Source organism: Neophocaena asiaeorientalis, unplaced genomic scaffold, assembly GCF_003031525.2.
Source record: "Neophocaena asiaeorientalis asiaeorientalis breed wild unplaced genomic scaffold, Neophocaena_asiaeorientalis_V1.1 scaffold346, whole genome shotgun sequence".
Taxonomy (NCBI): Eukaryota; Metazoa; Chordata; class Mammalia; order Artiodactyla; family Phocoenidae; genus Neophocaena; species Neophocaena asiaeorientalis.
The window spans coordinates 61,913-83,778 of NW_020175400.1; the positions used below are offsets into that span (position 1 = coordinate 61,913).

General features: G+C 38.7%; 1 protein-coding gene across 1 annotated transcript in view; it reads left to right on the plus strand.

Moving 5' to 3' along the window:
* The window catches only part of HDGFL3 (HDGF like 3), a 68,754-nt gene that overhangs the window by 28,789 nt on the left and 18,099 nt on the right, over positions 1–21,866 (plus strand). Inside the window, exon 2 of the mRNA XM_024766493.1 lies at positions 17,099–17,157. Within this exon, the coding sequence (XP_024622261.1) occupies positions 17,099–17,157 (59 nt within the window). The remainder of the gene's footprint in view (positions 1–17,098; positions 17,158–21,866) is intronic.

Consider the following 21,866-nt stretch of genomic DNA (forward strand, 5'->3'; position numbering starts at 1 on the left):
TGGAAGTGACATCCCATCACTTTTGCCATATTCCATTCATTAGAAGTAGATAACTAGATCTAGCCCACACTCAAGAAGAGGGGATTACACAAGGCCACGAATACCAGGAAATGAGGATTATTGGGAACCATTTTAGAAGCACCCTACCATCCCACCACCAGTAATCCTGGGATTATCTCATCTTCACTTCTCTTGATACAGGCAAATGTATCTCCTGTGAAGTCACTTAGTCCAGTCCCTCCTCCCTAGACATGTCACGGTACATTTCTGCCTTCTTTCTGCCGTGGTCCCCTCACCTCCACATGGCCCTCTTGGATAGGATTTAAGACAACTTTCATACTACAGTAAGTACCCTACATATGTATAACAAGTTCTGTTCCAAGAGCACATTCGTAAGTCTAGTTTGTTCATTAAGTCCAACAAAGTTAGCCTAGGTCCCTAACTAACACAATCAGCTATATAGTACTGTACTGGAACAGGTTTATAATACTTTTCACACAAATAATACATAAAAAACAAACAAGAAAGAAAACATTTTGACTCTTACAGTACGGTACCTTGATTGATTTTATTTTTTTTTTAATATTTATTTATTTGGCTGCACTAGGTCTTAGTTGCAGCATGTGGAATCTAGTTCCCTGACCAGGGATAGAACCCGAGCCCCCTGCTTTGGGAGTGTGGAGTCTTAATCACTGGTCCACCAGGGAAGCCCCTCAGTACCTTGAAAAGTACAGTAGTACAGTACAAGAGCTGGCATCCAGGGGCTGGCATCAAGTGAACAGGCAAGAAGAATTACTGTGGAGGAAGGAGAGGAGGTGGGAGATGCTAGAGCTGAAGGATCGTCAGCAATAGGAGACAGAGGGCGAGCTGCAATTTCACTCACATGTGACGTCGATGGCACAGATTCTGGTTCCTTGCTGGATTCAGTTCTATCTACCCTCTTGAAAAGAACCCAGTGATGTCTGGGTACTAGCTCTTTTTCTCATCATAGATGACATGGTAGCACTGGATTGCATTCTGAATGGCTGCTGCAAGCTTTGTGTACCATTCTACGTTCAGGTCCTGTGCCTCAAAAACTAACAGTGCCTCCTCAAAAAAAAGAAAATCCCCTTGCCATTTCCTGCGTCGTGAATCTCTTCGGTTCTTCAGTTAATTCTTCCTCTTGTCTCTCTTCGTCCTTTCTCTGGGCCTCCAGTTCCATCAGGTCCTCATTAGTAAGCTCCTTATGTTGCACAGCAAGGAGTTCAGTGAAGTCATCCTCTTGGAGATCTAGCTCCAGCTTCTCGCTGAGGGTCACTAAATTGCTGAAGACTTCTTTGGACTCCTCATCCACCTTCTAAAATCCATAAAAATCGTGAACAAACTGTGTGAACAAAGGTTCTTCCAAACCCCATTCATGGTGAGGGCTGTAACCTCACGCCAAACAAAGTCAGTGTTTTTTCTGGCCTTGTAGATGTTACAGTCCTTCCAAAATTGTCTCAAGGTTGTTCCTGATTTGTCACTCGTCTTTACTGCCTGATGAAAAGTGTGATGCAAATAATATTTTGAAAGTCGCTGTAACTCCCTTGTCCATAGGTTGGATAAGTGATGTAGTATTTGATGGCAGATGCACTACTTTGATGTTGGGATGAAAGTCATCCATGAATGGGGGATGGCCTGGAGCACTGTCAAGCAGCAATAGAATGTTGAATGGGACGTCCTTCTCCGTGCAGTATTTCTCTACCTCTGGGATAAAGTAGTGGAAAAACCAGTCCTGGAAAATGGCCTGTGTAACCCAGGCTTTGGGGTTACTCTTCCACACAACAGGAAGAGTCCTTGGCTATATTTTTAAGGGCTCTTGGGTTCTCTGAATGATAAACTAAGAGAGGCTTCAGCTTCATATCACTGGAAGCAATGCCACCAAACAACAAGAGTTAGCCTGTCCTTTGCTGCTTTATAGCCTGGCATCAACTTTTCCTCCTTACTGACGTAACTTCGGGCTGGAATCTTCCAGTACAGTCCTTTCTGATCCACATTAAAAACCTGCTTCGGTAAATATGCGCTTTCATCAATAATTTCTTGAAGCATTTCAGGAAATTCCTGGGCAGCTACCATGTCTGCACTCACTGCCTCAACACTTAACTTTTACATTGTGAAGGTTGGCTGTAATCTTGAACCAATGAAGCCAGCGATGGCTGGCATTAAAAGATGTGCCCTCTGATTCTTCGCCATGTTTCTTCTTCAAGTCTTCATGAAGGCTTTTACATTTCTCTTCAATCAGCATTAAGCTGAGCAGGACTCAGCGCTGATGCTGATCCTGCATCCACACACTGAGAAGTTTCTCCATGTCCTCCATCACTTTTCCACGCTTCTTCAATATTATTGTCAACATCATCAGCACGGCAGACTTCACATTTTTCATGATCGTCCTTGTTCTTTAGAATCATGCTGATGGTTGAATGAGTCGTAAGAACGAGCAACGCCTACCATCTTTTCGCCTCGTTCCACTCTCAGTTATTTTCACTTTTGTTTACATCATTACCGCTTGGCGTTTCTTAGCAGTACCAGCTACATCACTGCTGCTTTTATGTTTGCTTCCAGACATCCTGACTTGAAATAAAGATACTGTACTACCGTACTCTCTACAGTGCTGTACAGTAGAGTACACAAAAGCACAACCACTTGTAGAGGATGCATGCATGTGACAATGTATACCAGACACGTGAACTACCTTACGTGGTTGGACATGCGGACGCATATTTGCATCTTTAAAAGTTCACAACTTGAAGGTTTGTATGTAGAGGACTTACTGTATCTCTAGCTAATGGTCCATGGAAGACTTGCATTCTTACCACAAGAAACTCTTGAAGTGCAAGCCAACCTCAGTGCATTCATCACCCATTTCACCCTGCTATCAGAGGAACTAACCAGGAAGTCCTGTACTCTTTCTCAGGATTTCTCAGACTTGAGTCAAACACCAGTCTCCTGTGACTCCCAAGCTCTAGAAGATATATCTTAAGCTCTGCAAGTAGTCTTCTTGAAACTTATTTCCCTAGGTCAAGGTACTTGGGGAAAAGAAGCTTTTTCCAAAAATCGTCTCCTAATCTCTATCTCTTTTCTTGCCTTCTCCAACCTTTCTTTGTTTTGTTTTGTTTTCTTATTGTGCTAGAGCTAAAGTTTACAAGGTTTTTTGCCCACATTCTTTGCAAGTTTGGCATGGTGGTTACTCACCTCATTTTGGAATGTATTATCTGTTGTCTTAGATCTTCAGCTGAAACTGACAGGTAGTTCCATATCAACATCCTGTTTTATATGCTTTTGCCTTCTTCCTGCTCCTTCTTTGAAGGAGTCTCCCTTGGATAGTTGCCTACAGTCACTATAACAAGAAAAGTGATTAGTAACTAATTTATTAAACCAAACAGTAAAACATAATAGAGAAAAGATGGAGGGAAGATTAATAAAGATTGGAAAGGGAAGAAGAGAGGGGAAAGCACTAAATATTTTGTTTCAGATTAGAATAAATAGGTAAATATTATCTTAATATTATTTGTAATTTTTTTTTTTTTTTTTGCGGAACACGGGCCTCTCACTGTTGTGGCCTCTCCCATTGCAGAGCACAGGCTCCGGACGTGTAGGCTCAGCGGCCAGGGCTCACGGCCCCAGCCGCTCCGCGGCACGTGGGATCCTCCCGGACCGGGGCACGAACCCGTGCTCCCTGCATTGGCAGGCGGACTCTCAGCCACTAAGCCACCAGGGAAGCCCTGTAAATATTATTTTAATAGTGTTCTTGAAATATAGGAAGTACTTAGTGAATTAAAAATGAGGTATTTGAGTTATAATTCATATAATAAAAATAAACATGAAGAGAAAAAAACAGAGGCATAAAAAGCCAGACATTATGTTACAAACATAAATGGTTCTCCATTTGGATTGATAAATAAAACCCAGCAATGCAGTGTTTAAGAAGAGACCAATCTAACACAGAATAGTAGAAGACAAAAATTTGCCCCAGTTGGAAAGATCTATTTATCAGATTTGAATAAAACAAAAAATGGCAGTAATTTATATCATATAAAGTAGAATTTAAGGGGGAAAAAAACAGATATTGTATATCATTTTTTGTTGACAACATAAAGCTTGATGAGTTGACACCAAAAATAAAAGATGTCCCCAAATTGGTACAAATACTGTGAATTAGATTCACAAGTGTGTGAATTTAGTTTAACATGATTGTTTTTCTTTACATTTTTTTGATGGGGGAGGCAGGGTTTGGAGGATATGAGTAAAGCAGTGAATTCTCTCCCCATTAAAATGTGCTATATAAAATCTTGCATATAATTAAGGAAATTTTGCTGGAGGAAGACCAGCTAAGACTCCTTACTAGGGAAATGGAAAAGGGAAGGCTAAATTCTGCAAATATAGTGTCCTTAGAAATTCAACCAAGTATATAACTGGAGACTCATTCCAAACCCCCCTTGTAGTGGGAAAAGGTGCCTTTATATCTGATCAGATGAGGTTCTCATTGGTTCAGAGGGGCTGAACCATAGAGAGGCTGACGGTTTAAAGGAAAAGTCATCCAGCACACATAGACAGTAGAGTCTGGAAGCTTAATTGTCCATTTGCTCTTTACCTAATAAAAATTCCATTCTGCAATTATTTTTTTAATCAGACTTGCCAGGGAAAGCCCTAAGCATCAATATTTTTATTGGGTTACTCTGACAAAATAATATTTTTGTTTATTTTTAATTTCAGAAGAAATGTTTTATAGCACTACCGTTCCTACCCCATTGAGATATCTAGCATTGATAGTTTGGCGTGTACCCTTCCTAATGTTTTCCTCCACTTACATAAGCATTCACATGCACGTATGGTTTTATATAGTTAACATTTTTTATCCTGTAGCTTGCTCTTTTCACTTGTCCTTGATATACTGCTAACTTTCCAAGTCAATGCACATAGATCTTGGCTATGAACGTGCCATACTATGACTGCACCATAATTTAGTTAACCATTCCCACCCTGATGGCCCGTTAGTTGCTTCTTCTTTGGCGGGAGAGCCTCAGTGAACATATTGGTTTGTTTATGTTTACATACTCACTCATGTTCTTATTTCTGTAGGATAGATTGGTTCCTAGAAGTGGAATTGTTAGGCCATGTGGTATGTATGTTTTAATTTTATAATATATGCAATCATATCAATTTCTTAAATGTTTGTAGCAGTTTATAATCCTTGTAATTATTTATGTGGGTGCTCATTTCCCTACACTTACTATTAGGCGCATTTCTAGCTTAAGAAAATAATTCATAGAATTATTTTGTGACTTGTGAAATCACAAAAGTAATACAAGAGAAAATATGGGATAATTTTTGGGTAATCTTAAAGTAGGAAAGGCCTTTTAAGCAAGATACAAACCCATAAGCCACAAAGGAAATGATTAATAGCTGTTGCTATATAAAAATTAAGAAATTTCTGCTAGCAAAAAAAATTTTGCAGATGAAGTCAAGACAAATGATAAATGGGTAAAAAACATACATGGTAGGAAAAGGGCTGACATAGATAGGTAGACAGACAGACAGACAGGCATACAAACAAAATGAGCTTTTACTGATCAGTAACAAAACTAGACAACAACCCAGTAGAAAAATGGACACGGGATATGAAAAAGCAGTTTATAGAAAACATAATACAAATAACTTTTTAACATATGAAAAGATGTTCAACATCATCTATAATTAAGAAAGTACAAATTAAAACAAAACAGCATTTTTTACATAGCAAATTTAGATAAGATTAAAAGATAATAAATTATTCATTATTAGTGAAGATGTAGGGATTTAGGGACTCACATGATTGGTGGAAGTGCAATCACTAATTGACAATTTGGTGGTTTTAAAAACTTAAAAAAATTTTTTAAATTGAAGTATAGTTGATTTACAGTGTTGCGTTAGTTTCAGGTGTACAGCAAAGTGATTCAGTTTTATATATATATTCTTTTTCAGATTCTTTTCCATTATAGGGTATTATAAGATATTGCATATAGTTCCCTGTGCTATACAGGAGGTCCTCCTTATTTATCCATTTTATATATAGTAATGTGTATCTTAATCCTAAACTCCTAATTTATCCCTCCCCTGCCTCTCCCCTTTGGTAACCATAAATTTGTTTTCAATGTCTGTGAGTCTGTTTCTGTTTTGTAAACAAGCTCATTTTGTATCTTTTTTTTTTTTTTAAGATTCCATATATAGTGATATGAGATATTTGTCTTTGTCTGACTTCACTTAGTATGATAATCTCCAGGTCCATCCATGTTGCTGCAAATGGCATTACTTCATTAAAAATTCTTTTTTGAATTCAGTGGTTTTTAGCTTAAGTATTGTATGTACACAGTTTTAAAAACCAACTTGGCTTATAAGAAAGCACAACAGTTTCCTGTCTCTCTCTTTTTTTTTTTTTTGGCTGCATTGGGTCTTCATTGCTGCACATGGGCTTTCTCTAGTTGCAGCGAGTGAGGGCTGCTGTTTGTTGCGGTGTGTGGCCTTCTCGTTGTGGTGGCTTCTCTTATTGTGGAGCCTGGGCTCTAGGCAGGAGGGCTTCAGTAGTTGTGGCACACAGGCTTAGTTGCTTCGCAGCATGTGGGATCTTCCTGGACCAGGGCTTGAACCCATGTCCCCTGCATTGGCAGGCAGATTCTTAACCACTGCACCACCAGGGAAGCCCCTCCTGTCTCATACTGATTTATTGACTAAACAATATCAGTTGACTCCATTTTAAGAGCAAGGTTATAACCAACTTGTTATACTACCCTCATCCTCTCTCCCCTCTTCTCCTATTTTTACCAAAATATTATTATGAAATTTTTGAAACGTATCAGAAGTTGATATAAAAAGTGAACACCGGGCTTCCCTGGTGGCGCAGTGGTTGAGAGTCCGCCTGCCGATGCAGAGGACACAGGTTCGTGCCCCGGTCCGGGAGGATCCTACATGCCACGGAGCGGCTGGGCCCGTGAGCCATGGCCGCTGAGCCTGCGTGTCCGGAGCCTGTGCTCCGCAACGGGAGAGCCCACAACGGTGAGAGACCCGCATACCACAAAAAAAAAAAAAGTGAACACCATAACCCACCACACCTAGAGTCTACAATTAGCATTTTGATAGGTTTGTTTTATGACATTTGTATCCATCTAACAATTTCTATCCATCCATCAATTTATCTTATTTTTATGTATTTTAAGTTAATTTGCATACATTATTGTATTTCATTCCTAAACACTTTAGCATGCATGTAATTAACTAGAATTTAATGTTTATTTACATTTTTGAGGTGAAAGTTACATACAGTGAATATTCCATTTGATGAGTTATGACAGATTTATACACCCATATAACGCAAACCCCTATCAAGATATGAAATACACCATCACCCCAGAAAATTCTCTTATGCCTCTTACCAGTCAGTTACCACTCCCACCTTCCCCCAGAGGTAATCACTGTTTAGAGTTTTTTTTCATCACAAATTAGCCTTTTCTTTTCTGGAACTTCATATAAATGGAATCATGCAATATTCCACTTATGCAATATTCCAGTATTACTCTTTTATGCAGACTTCTTTCATTTACCGTAATGCTTTTGAGATTCATCCATGTTATTGTATGATTAGTACTTTGTTCTTTTTATTACAGAATAGTATTCCCTTGTGTGAATACACCACAGTTTGTTTAACCATTCTCATGTTGATGGACATCTAGACTGTTTCCAGATTTTCACTATTATGAGTAAATCTGCCATATACATCCTTGTACAGATCTTTGTGTGGATGTAAGCTTTCATTTCTCTTGGGTAAATGTGTAGAGCACTATGACAGTTTGGTATGTTAAAAGATATCCACAGTAGATACCACTTCACACCTGTTAGAATGGCTAAAGTTAAAAAGACTGGCCACACCAAGTGTTGGTTAGGATGTAGAGCAACTGGAACTCATGTATTGTTCAGGGGGGTTTAAAATGGTATAACCGGGCTTACCTAGTGGCACAGTGGTTAAGAATCCACCTACCAATATAGGGGACACGGGTTCAAGCCCTGGTCTGGGAAGATCCCACATGCTGCAGAGCAGCTAAGCTCATGTGCCGAAACTACTGAGCCTGCGCTCTTGAGCCCGCGTGCCACAACTGCTGGAGCCTGCATGCCTAGAGCCTGTGCTCTGCAACAAGAGAAGCCACCGCAATGAGAAGCCCGCGCACCACAACAAAGAGTAGCCCCCGCTAGTCGCAACTAGAGAAAGCCCGCATGCAGCAACGAAGACCCAACACAGCCAAAAATAAATAAGTAAAATAAAATTTTTAAAAAATGGTATAACCACTTCAGAACACAGTGTGGAAGTTTCTTAGAAAGTTAAACATATCCCTACACTATTACTCACTAATCCTTTTCCTAGGTATTTATCCAAGTAAGATGAAAGCATATATTCCCCCCAAGAAAGGTACAAGAATAATTTTAGAGGTTCATTCACAATAGTCAAAACTGGAAACAGTAACAAATGTCCATCATCACATAAAGAGAATGGATGCAGTAGAATACTACTTGGCAATATAAAAGAATGATATTAGAATTATATTACTAATATAATATGAATTCATCTCAAAAAGACATGGAGCAAAAGAAGCCAATGACCAAAAACTTGTTGCTTTTTTTTTTTTTTAAGTTCAGGAACAGGCAAAACTGATCTGTGATGATGGAAATCAGGAAGGTGGTTGCCTGTAGTGGATGAGAAATAACTGGTAGGGAGTAGGAGGAAATGTTCTGGGATAACTTAAAGTTCTGTACTTGATTAGGGGTTGGTTAAATGGGTATATGTATGTATCAAATTCTCGTTAAATATATTCAATACATTTAAGATCAGTATATTTCACTATAAATTTTACTTCAATAAAAATGCAGATAGCGGGCTTCCCTGGTGGCACAGTGGTTAAGAATCCACCTGCCAGTGCAGGGGACACGGGTTCGAGCCCTGGTCCGGGAAGATCCCACATGCCGTGGAGCAAATAAGCCTGTGCGCTCAACTACTGAGCCTGCGCTCTAGAGCCTGCGAGCTACAACTACTGAGCCCACATGCTGCAACTACTGAAGCCCGCATGCCTAGAATCCGTGCTCCACAACAAGAGAAGCCACTGCAATGAGAAACCCGCACACCGCGATGAAGAGTAGCGCCCACTTGCCGCAACTAGAGAAAGCTCGCACAGCAACGAAGACCCAACACAGCCAAAAATAAATAAATTAAATAAGTAAAATTTTTTTTTAATGCAGCTAAACCCTAAAAATGAGTTTATTCATACCTGTTCAAGATTGAACCTGTGTGGACAGTTGCTTAAGACTGAGGGAAGGTTGGGGGAATAGGCCAGATTTTTTATACATTTCAATTTAAAATATGCCTGCTATAATTAAAAAAAAAAAAGAGGGATCTGGCAATATAAATGAAGATCTTATATGAAGATCATACACCAAATCCCTCACTTTTTACTATTCAGCCTGAGGTTTTCCATTTGTCAGATTGGCTCTCCCCAGGTATACTGTGAGGATGTGTTAATGCTCCATATATGCTCCTCCTTTAGAATCAGCAATGTAACATACGAATGAGGGACCTCAGTCAGTCATCTGGCCAATCCCCTACATAAAGCCTACAATAAGTTAAAAGCACTGTGTTCTAAGTGTATTGTGACCTCTCAAAATTATTTATAATTTTCTAAAGATGAAAATGGCGAGGTTTTTCAAAGTTTTATTGAGTGAAAAACAAAATGTCTTTCAATGTGAAATTGCTCTGTCAACTAACAAGTGATGATTTTTATATTCTTGAAGATAATTACGGACTGGTTTTCAACAGATTTTTTGAACTGTTATTTTGGAAGTTATCTCCTTATGTTTGGGATCCTAACAAAGTGTTATTTTCAGATATTAAGTTGATCAGTTACCTGTTTGTTAATCCAGATATACTCAGATTTAAAAAATTCTTTCCCCTTCCTCTTGTATACATTTCCTTTTTCCATAGTGTGCTTTCCCTTTCTTCCCCTACAGTAAATTTGTTGACTCATTTATAGACTTCTCTTTATCTAAAGCCATTTTATAATATCACAAGCGTTTTTCCCCTCTGTAATTTAACCTCACCTCATAAACTTTAATAGGTAAAATGGTGGTTTTTTTTCCTCTGCATTCTTAGCTAGCCCCCAAAATTCTTCTTATTGGCATATTCAAAGAGACAAGTTTGTTCTTCTTATTTCCTTTTCTTAAGCATAGAGACTCCTTTATACTATAACCCCATAATAGTTTTTCTTAGTAATCTGTGATTGAAAGTGGTCTGTGGTGTACCTTTCTCTTCTTCACAGCCAGGGTCACTGATTCTCATCATGTAAGTGTAGGCTTCTTCAGGTCCTGAGTCAGTAAGGAAATTTTGGTCCTCGAGGAATATTTATTATGCACCAGTCATGTATCAGGTGCTGCTTTAGGCAGTAGAGCTATTGTGGAGAACAAAGCAAGTTTCCCTCTCACAAAGATTATATTCTAATGTGAAGAAACAAACAAATACTCAAGGGCAGGGAAATTCTTACAGTAAAAATAAAGCAGAATAAAAGAATAGAGAATGACAGGGTAAGAGGTATTATTTTAAGTTGGGTTGTAGGGGAAAAGCCCTCTGATGCAGTGCTATTTGAGCAGAGATTTGAACAAAGTAAGAGAATGAATGGGCCATGAGCATTTCTGAGAGAAGAGACACTGCCAAGGGAGGGACCTTGGTATCTCTGCCTAGCCCTCTGGCCCTCAGGACTTCTCTTCCTCCACTCAACCCCACCCCCAACTACCATCTGGACTCCTCTAAGCTACCACACATAATAAATTTGAGCCACTGTGTGGAACCTCTTACCCCAGCATTCTGATAAGATTCCCCTGGTGTTGGTGCCTATCTGTATTTTAATCACTTCCTATTCACCCTATTGGTGAGAGAGAGGATTCCCACCATATGTTTTTGGGAATGGCTCAACACACAACACTGGGCAGATAAGATAGGCAACAATGTATTAGTTACATAAACTCACATCCCAGAGGAGGAGGATGTTGCCTGCCTTACAGGGCGACCTGGAGGTTGCACTCAGAAACAGTGAACAACTCAGGCAATGGGAAGAAGACTTTGTAGTATCAAGAGAGTGGGGTTCCCACAGGAGGATGTGATTGGCTTGTCTGAATAATTCCGAGGCTAGCAGGGAACCAAAACCGGGGATAAAGGCTAGCAGAGATTAAAAAGAAACTTTACTTGGTCCCTTTAATGAAGAGGATTTTTTGACTAGGGGACCTTATCCACAGGAGCAGAGCGAGGAAGAGAACTTGCAGGTAGACCATTCAAGACCATCCCAATTTTACAAAATGTTGAGGCAGCACGTAATACTGCACTTTGGGTCTTACACCACAATCTGAACCAAATCATTTGTTACACAGTGAGTTCTCTGAACTCAGCAGCATCACAAGAATTATCAGACTTCATTGCTTGATTAAGATAGGAGCTTAGATATCTGAGGATAATGAATAATGACTTGGTCAAAGTAACAATATAATGTTTTAAATTAACATAGAAGGTGGTGACCCAGTTTTTTTAAAGAACTTTAACTCTTTAGCAAGGAACTTTTGTTGTTTGTTTAAAAACAAATTTAAAGATATGACAGAGTCAGCACAAAGTCCAAGAAGTTATTCTAGTGAGATATGGCTATCTATGCAGATTACAGGAGGTAAAGAATAACCTTTTACCATATTTTGTTAAGAACAGAATACTCCAAGACCAATTTCTTATTTTAACAGAGAAAACCAAATTCTGGTTTTATGTTAATAAATATTTGACATTAATGGATTTAGAAGCTTTCCCTTTTTAACCTTATGAATAAATCCATCAAAACTGAGCCAGCTTTGGAAAAATTTTAATATTTCATTGCATATTTTAGACTGTTATTTGCAGTTATTATAGTCCAAGGCAAATAAAATTCCCTTTCCACAAATCTACAGCTTTCAATATCCAGGTTTGTCCTTCATTATCCTCTTTCACATTTTGGAACAACCTAGATACTTCACTTCAAATACAAGACTAATCTTTTCCCATTAATAAACAAGAACACATGCCATTCATTACCTTTGCATACATGGTTGTATTTCTGTGTCACTATTGTTCTTAGTATAGTCTCAATCTGCATATCAATTATAACTTTACCAAGGTAACTAACTTCTGTTTCACAGAGAAACTGAGAAATTTCTGTTATATACAAGTGTTTTAACAAACCAGCAAAGCTCATGGATACACCTAATACACATATCCTTTCCACTACATAACATATAAAAATTAAAATCATATATATGTTAAAACTACACTTGCTGACCAGTGTTTCAGTATTCTGTCTTACTTAGGAATTATTCAGAGATGCAAAGATGATCCTTTAACTCAATTTAATATTAGTCCAAGGTCTTAAAGTTAACTGTTGGAAATTATATTTAATCTTAACATACCACAGAACATAATTACTGTTGATATAGAAAAGTTTGTCAGAATTATAATTTAAGTTTACGTTTTCCTTCATCTTAAACATTTTATGGAAGTAATATTAGCTTAACAGTAGACCCTTTTTTCCAATGTCCATTTTATTCTTTTTTTAATTATTTACTTATTTGTTTTTATCTATATGATGATGCCTTTATTTTTCTATTATTATTTATTTTTGGCTGCGTTGGGTCTTCGTTGCTGTGTGCGGGCTTTCTCTAGTTGCGGTGAGCAGGGGCTACTCTTCCTTGAGGTGCGCAGGCTTCTCATTGCAGTGGTTCTCTTGTTGCGGAGCACAGGCTCTAGGCGCGTGGGCTTCAGTAGTTTGTGGCATGAGACCTCAGTAGTTGTGGCTCGCAGGCTCTAGAACGCAGGCTCAGTAGTTGTGGTGCACGAGCTTCATTGCTCTGCAGCATGTGGGATCTTCCTGGACCAGGGATCGAACCTGTGTCCCCTGCATTGGCAGGTGGATTCTTAACCACTGCACCACCAGGGAAGTCTACCGAGGGAGGTTAGGTAAGAACTTCAGAACTTAAGGAATTCAGATGTAAATTAGTATCTTCATGAGAAACCCCAATTTTATTTTCTTAAATTTACTTATATTACACTCTACAATGATTAAATCCAGATAAAGACAAATAGTTATTTTTAAACCAAAATTGTAAACCAGTCTGATTTGTTCAAAGATTCACTTTGATTACTTTAATTTGGATTCTTATATAAGAATACTTATGAGCTAACAGCTCCTGTGAGAAGGGTTTTTTCCTTTAAAAGCCACCACATTTAATATAGTGTAGCACTCCTTTAATTAAAGAATAGAAAATTGGACATTTTTTAAAATATTAGGAAAATAAACGTGCACTGATGCAATTTTGCGGTCTCAGGGCAAAAATCCCGCAGATTTAAGCAGACTTAATGTTTTGTTGTTGTTGTTGTTTTTATAACATCTTTTTTGGAGTATAATTGCTTTACAATGGTGTGTTAGTTCCTGCTTTATAACAAAGTGAATCAGCTATCCATATACATATATCCCCATATCTCTTCCCTAAGCAGACTTAATGTTAATCAGAAGAAACAAAGGCAACTCATCCACAGGAACCACAGCAGGAGGATGGAATGTTTTATAATGTATATCAAAAACAGCTGGAGGCTTCTTAAAACCCTGATTCTTGGGCCTAACCCTCATTAGGGTTCTGGACTGAGAACTAGCATTTCTAATGAGTCCGCAGGTGACACTGATGGTGAAGGCCCAGGGATGAACTCTGAGAACAAGTTTTCTAGGAAATGTGAGGCTGCCTGCCTCCAGGCCCCAAGTCCAGCCTCAGTTCTAACTGACATTCCCTGTGTCTCTGCAGTGAACAAAGCAGACAGATAAACAATGAACGATAACAAAAAGGCCACCGTATTTGAAGTATTCTACATTCACTTTTTAATTTCTTGAGGATTCTTAATGTTCCTTTATATTAGATTTTTGTAATCTTATTAGTGTCTGTAAATCAGTAAAAACAGAGCTCTTTCATTTTAAGAAATTTATATCTAATTTGTTAATACCCTTCCCAGAAACAGGAAAATGTTTCAAACTCACACAGGGAAGGGTAAAGACTCTCAAGTATGATAGGCACACAGAGAGCCTATGGCTTCAGGTCTACTTCAGTTACAGGTTAAAGGAAACACAAAATATATATACTCACTGATCTAGATCTCAAAGTGCTTTTCTTCTTTCCAGTAAAAGCAAGACTTATTCTTCTACAAACCAAAAGACTATTGTACCAGATTATTTGCCCTGTCATACCCAAAAGAGAAAAGGTCCCCATCCTCCTATTAATGGGGAATAACACACTGGCTGTGTGCAAACCAGAATCAGAACCAAACATAGCCAAGAACCAGAAATAAAAGTGAAAATAAAAGTCAGGAAAATAGAAACAGTAGAAAAACAGAAACTCTGAAGTTAAAGTTCTATTGCCACTTGGTATTCACTCTAGAAGCCAAAACAAACAAACAAAAACCAGTGCCCAGGAGGTGCACTCTTTAATTGGTTCAAGAAGGTATATATATCCACTTGAACAACTTCGTATAATCCCAAAGCTGTCAAAGTGTAATTTTCAAAACAAGACTCAGTAAGATATAGTGAGTGCGTGTCAACATTTAACACCTTTATGAGGGAACCAGCGTGATGGTAAAGCCACTATTTTGGCATTATTTATTACAGGGGTGTGAACTCAGGTATTCAAAGGGGCCAGGCAAGCAATTGTAAGTAAGGGAAGCAGGCATTAACAACATTACCTAGAGAGTGGTGGGGAATGTAGCAAACTTGAGAGAACATACCTTGTCTGAAGGCAGCTGTTGATCATCTTCAGCTAATTGTTGTCTCCTGGGAATGCAAGCTTAGTGTTGCTTATCCCTATCTTCCATATTTTTTCACAGAGGCTATTGTTCTGGATTTAAGATGAATCTTCCAGTTTTAAAGTGTTGATACCTAATTCGGTTTTTTAAAAACACTGTATGAGCCAAACAAAACATTTCTTCAGGCCAGACATGGCCTAAGGGCTGTCAGTTTGCAGCTTCTGCAGTAGATGTTAGTTATATAACACAGTGAAGGAAAAGTTTAACCAAAAGTTGTGTTTTATTTGAAAGAAAAGTTTTTTTTAAAAGATACACTTTCAGTTTTCTCACAAGAGTGAAAAAAAAAAACATGATGTGATAGTGTTTTGTCGGCTAGCAATTCAGCGCCTCCCACATACATAAACATACATTTCCATATTAAGTTCTATTTTTTTGTCCATTTAAAATATAGTTATTCATTTTCTGGAGATCTATATCATAGTGTGAATATTCTTAACACTACTGAACTGTAAATTTTAAAATGGGTAAGATAGAAAATTTTATGTTATGTATTTTTTACCACAATAATATATGTATGAGAGAGAGAGAGAGAGAGAGAGTGTGTGTGTGTGTGTGTGTGTGTGTGTGTGTGTGTGTGTGTATAATTGAATTTTATTCAAAATGAAATTACTCATTTTAAATTGTCTTTGTAGGGTAGTGTATTGAATGTAAAACATACAGGGTTTACCCAGAAGTTGTACAGTCGGTAACGGGAAAGCCCAGAGGCAAGGAGATACTTTGACAGGCTGCTGTGGCCTTGTCAAAAGATCATGAGAACTTTTTTAGGGAACTAAATTTAGTAATGGGAATGGTGTTCAATTTGGAGACATTTCAGGAGCCAAATTGGGGAATTTGGTGAAAAACTGAATGTGGAGCTTGAGGAAATAATAAAAAGATTAAGGTTTCTTTCTTGGTACTGAGTGTACCAGTACTTAAGATAGGAAACAAAAACAGATTCAGAGAAAATCAGTTCAGTTTTAGGCAAGGCATGGAATTTCAGGACTTGAAGGAAACCTAGAGGTTACCTAGTACAACCGTCTCGTTTTACAGATGTGAAAGTCATTAAGTGATATCTTCAATATCACAATTGAAGTCAGAAGCAGGACTAAAGTTTCTAGACTGAAAGTCCATCTTTTCTCAGTACACCAGGGCATCTGTTCTGTGACACATGGTTCTTTCAGTTCAGAGATGAATGTTGTGATGCTGTAGTAATCCTCAGGCTGTCGCCATATGTTAGTTCAGAAGGCCTGCAGATATCTTCAGGACACAGGATACCAGACCCTTTTCCTTGCTCTATAAACTCCAAGTATCCCTGCCTCTTCTGAAGAACTCCAGGCCTTTTCTTCATTTTAAGCTGCTTGCAGGACCTATAAATGGAAATGGTTTGTAGATGTTTGTAATTTCATTCCTGGAGTTCAAAGGAAAGGTTGGGACTACAGATGGAGATTTAGGAGTCAAGGACCATTTCTTGAAACATTCTAGGGAATGATGTTTATATAACTATGTAGCATTCTAAAGAATTTAGACTTTATCCTGTGAGAAGTTTTCAACCTCAGCTGTACATAAAAATTGCTGGGTCTGGGGAAGGATTGATGATCTTTAGTTTTTAAAAGCCCCAGAGGTTTCAGATGCACAGCTATGACAAGCTGTTGAAGGATTTGACACAATCAAATATGCATTTAAAAAGGTAATGTGAGCTTCAGTGGATGGGGAGAGACTTGCACTAGTCCAGGCAAGAGATGATATCTTTCAATGACTACATAATATTTTGAGTTAATTTTCTATAATTCTCCTATCTTGTAGGGTGGGATATAAAATTTTGTTACTATCCCCCAAAAGTGCATCTTCTGTTTCTTTTTTGTTATTCTTTTGAATTATTTCACTAGGACACATTCCCAAGAGTAATTCTATTGAGTTGAAGGAAATGAGTAGTTTTGGCTCCTGATTATGTATTACCATAATAGTTATAATCAATTTACATTGTTACTCTCCATATGGTGTGCCAAATACGACCTTTAGAATCATTTTATAAGGTTCAAGGAAAGGAAAACTTTCCTTGTTGGGATTTTTATTAGAGTGATTTTATTTTGAAATTAACAATAAATTATCGGAACAATGTTTATATCATGTTTATGCTATTTTACATGGTTTTATCTTTAATAGATTGATGAACTCCCAGAGGGAGCTGTGAAGCCTCCAGCAAATAAGTATCCTATCTTCTTTTTTGGAACCCATGAAACGTAAGTCAACAAAATAACTTAAATTTTCAACAATTCTAATTTGATTCTGCTAGACTACATTATATGTTGTTAAAATCACTTTATATTATTTTATATGTTGTTAAAATCATTATAATCAATTATATAAAATTGCAAAGATAATATATTTTTTCTTAATGTAAAGATTTTTCATTTATTTGGCTTTTGAATATCATTTCTGTTTCTGCTTAAATGTTGGGCATGACCCAGAAGTTTCCTTTAGGACACTTTTAAGACCTAGAGAGATGTCTTCCATTCATATTTCACAGAACAAAGTTATGTTCTCTCAGTCTCCTTCAATTTGTCAGACCCTGAAGGAAACATACTACCTTTCTAAGTTTTTGTAATTGTGTTGGTCAGAATACAGATTAAGCTATTGAATAAAGGAAACTGAAAATACAGTGTCTCAAATAATATAGGAATTTACTTCTTTTTTTGGAAACAGTCCAGGGATGGGGGATCTAGATAGATAGATAGATAGATAGATAGATAGATAGATAGATCTGTCTATCAAGGTAGATAGATCAAGGTGGATGTTCAGCTCTGCTCTAGGGACCCAGGTTTCTTCTGTTGTGTTGTCCTACCATTCCCTAGGGCATTACCCTTGTCTGCTTATTTAAAAAAAAAGCAAAAACTGGCTCAGCAGTACCTGTGCATCTTCCAGGTAGAGGGAAGGGGGAGAGAGAAGAGGTACAGAAATGACACAGCAGTTGAATATGTGGCTTACAGTTGCATTTATACCAGTGGCAAGAACTTGGACACATAGTCACATCTAGCTGTAAGGAAGCTGGAAGCATAGTCTCTAGCTAGGCAACTTTGTTGGGGAAGCAAATTGGGAGGAGTATCCATTAAAAGAAAGACAATGATAATGGATGCTAGGGAACCATAGGCAGTCTTGACACACCGAACCTGACACACTGAGAACGTATATGGTTATTTACAACAAGGACACAAATGGAATAGAAACTGCAAATGGGGTGAAAGCTAAAAACTAAGATGAAATCTTATATTCAGGGTCACCCTCTATGTTCATGTGAATGTTAGTAGAGCCAGGCATGAACTTTTTTTTTTTTTGCTTTACGCGGGCCTCTCACCGCTGTGGTCTCTCCCGTCGCGGAGCACAGGCTCCGGATGCGCAGGCTCAGCGGCCATGGCTCACGGGCCCAGCCGCTCTGCGGCATGTGGGATCCTCCTGGACCGGGGCACGAACCCGTGTCCCCTGTATCGGCAGGTGGACTCTCAACCACTAAGCCACCAGGGAAGCCCTAGGCATGAACTTTTTCTTTGCTTGCTGTCTCTACCACTCTGACATCTTCCTCATTCTCGTATCGAAAGAGAGCTAGCTGGGAGAGGGCCGTTTAAGGCATGTTTCTTTCTTGTCTTCATGTGAGAAATTTATTTTTTCAAGAGGTTAGTTTTATTTTCTTTGTTTTATTTTTATCTAATAGACACTTGTGGACTATGCAACTTAGTATGTTTTTCTCCTTGAAGAGGTTGCTCGAAGCTTAGAAATAAATGTTTTACCTATAGTAATAAGTGCGTAGGGCTTTGTGATACCCATTTTTGTATTTCCCTCATTCCTGCTTCCCTTTTATGTCTGTACCATTATTTTGCTTTTCCTTTAGAACCTAATTCCAAGTGATCTGATTGTACATCTAGAACAAGGCAGGATTTGATAAACGAGATTATCACGTTTCCATTGCATACACCAAAATCAACCATTTACTAACATTATGTGGTAACTTTCATTCACTTAGTAAACATTTTCTAGATATTCTTTAAGGCACTGAAAATAAAATTTGCCCTTAAAGAATTTGCCACCTAGGGCTTCCCTGGTGGCGCAGTGGTTGGGAGTCCGCCTGCCGATGCAGAGGACGCGGGTTCGTGCCCCGGTCTGGGAGGATCCCACATGCCGCGGAGCGGCTGGGCCCGTGAGCCATGGCCGCTGGGCCTGCGCGTCGGGAGCCTGTGCTCCGCAACGGGAGAGGCCACGGCAGTGAGAGGCCCTCGTACCACAAAAAAAAGAATTTGCCACCTAGTATATTGCTAGTACAAGTAACAGAATCATTCCAGTAAACAGTGTGAAGGATTTTATGGAGTTATTTCTTATAGCATCCTTAATATAAGTCAGTGGCATAATTCCAAGTCTCAATTCAGTAAAAGCAATTCTACCAAGGAGCAGTGTGATACAGTCCGTATGTGAGTTTTTTTGCTGGATTAGAAAACCTGTTATAACATTGTTCCAGCTGATCATTTACTAAGTATTGGGTGTCCTTAAACCTGAGATTATATGCCCTGGCAAGTACCTAATATTCAGTCTCCCTGTGAAGGCAGAGATTCTGTGGATGTTGCTAAGCCCTATATACACAGTGCTTTACACAGTGCCTGGCCCATGGTAGGTGTTTTTTTGTTTCTTTGTTTTTTTGAATTTTATTTTATTTATTTTTTTATACAGCAGGTTCTTATTAGTCATCAGCTTTATACACATCAGTGTATACATGTCAATCCCAATTGCCCAATTCATCCCATCCCCACCCCCCGCCACTTTCCCCGCCTTGGTGTCCATAAGTTTGTTCTCTAAATCTGTGTCTCAATTTCTGCCCTGCAAACTGGTTCATGTGTACCATTTTTCTAGGTTCCACATATATGCGTTAGTATACGATATTTGTTTTTCTCTTTCTGAGTTACTTCATTCTGCATGACAGTCTCTAGATCCATCCACGTCTCAACAAATGACCCAGTTTCGTTCATTTTTATGGCTGAGTAATATTCCATTGTATATATGTACCACGTCCTCTTTATCCATTCGTCTATTGATGGGCATTTAGGTTGCTTCCATGACTTGGCTATTGTAAATAGTGCTGCAATGAACATTAGGGTGCATGTGTCTTTTTGAATTATGGTTTTCTCTGGGTGTATGCCCAGTAGTGGGATTGCTGGATCATATGGTAGTTCTATTTTTAGTTTTTTAAGGAACCTCCATACTGTTCTCCATAGTGGCTCTATCAATTTACATTCCCACCAATAGTGCAAGAGGGTTCCCTTTTCTCCACACCCTCTCCAGCATTTGTTGTCTGTAGACTTTCCGGTGATGCCCATTCTAACTGGTGTGAGGTGATACCTCATTGCAGTTTTGATTTGCATTTCTCTAATAATTAGTGATGTTGAGCAGCTTTTCATGTGCTTCTTGGCCATCTGTATGTCTTCTTTGGAGAACTGTCTATTTCGGTCTTCTGCCCATTTTTGGATTGGGTTGTTTGTTTTTTTAGTATTGAGCTCCATGAGCTGTTTATATATTTTGGAGATTAATCGTTTGTCCATTGATTTGTTTGCAAATATTTTCTCCTATTCTGAGGGTTGCCTTTTCATCTTGTTTATGATTTCCTTTGCTGTGCAAAAGCTTTGAAGTTTCATTAGGTCCCATTTGTTTATTTTTGGTTTTATTTCCATTACTCTAGGAGGTGAATCAAAAAAGATCTTGCTGTGATTTATGTCAAAGAGTGTTCTTCCTATGTATTCCTCTAAGAGTTTTACAGTGTCCGGTCTTACATTTAGGTCTCTTATCCATTTTGAGTGTATTTTTTTGTATGGTGTTAGGGAGTGTTCTAATTTCATTCTTTTACATGTAGCTGTCCAGTTTTCCCAGCACCACTTATTGAAGAGACTGTCTTTTCTCCATTGTATATCCTTGCCTCCTTTGTCATAGATTAGTTGACCATAGATGCGTGAGTTTATCTCTGGGCGTTCTGTCTTGTTCCATTGATCTGTTTCTGTTTTTGTGCCAGTACCATATTGTCTTGATTACTGTAGCTTTGTAGTTTAGGCTGAAGTCAGGGAGTCTGATTCCTCCAGCTCCGTATTTTTCCCTCAGGACTGCTTTGGCTATTTGGGGTCTTTTGTGTCTCCATACAAATTTTAAGATGATTTGTTCTAGTTCCGTAAAAAATGTCATTGGTAGGGCTTCCCTGGTGGCGCAGTGGTTGAGAGTCTGCCTGCCGATGCAGGAGACGTGGGTTCGTGCCCCGGTCCGGGAAGATCCCACATGCCGCGGAGCAGCTGGGCCCGTGAGCCATGGCCACTGAGCCTGCGTGTCCAGAGCCTGTGCTCTGCAACGGGAAAGGCCACAACAGTGAGAGGCCCGCGTACCGCGCAAAAAAAAAAAAGAAGAAATGCCATTGGTAATTTGATAGGGGTTGCATTGAATCTGTAGATTGTTTTGGGTAGTATAGTCATTTTCACAATATTGATTTCTCCAGTCCAAGGACATGGTATATCTCTCCATCTTTTGGTATCATCTTTAATTTCTTTCATCAGTGCTGAACAGTTAAAGGTGAACAGTCAAGGAAAGTTTGGTGATTGGGGTCAGAAAGCTTCCTCAGGTGATTTTATCAACTTGAATTCTTGACCAGCTGGGCAGTGTAAAGGAAGGGATCAGTACTAAGATCCAGTCAGAAAATGGAATTTATAAAAATCAGCAGTAAACTGTTAACCTATTGTCTCAAAGCTTTCAACATCATCTCTGCGATAAGTTCCAAATATTTATCTCCAGCACAGACCTTTCCCCTGAATTCCAGAATCACCTGCCCAGTTGCCTACTTGACATCTTCACTGGGATATCTAACCAAGTTTTCAAATTCAACATCCAAAACTAAGCTTTTCACCTACAAATCTTATTCTCTCAAAACTCTTTC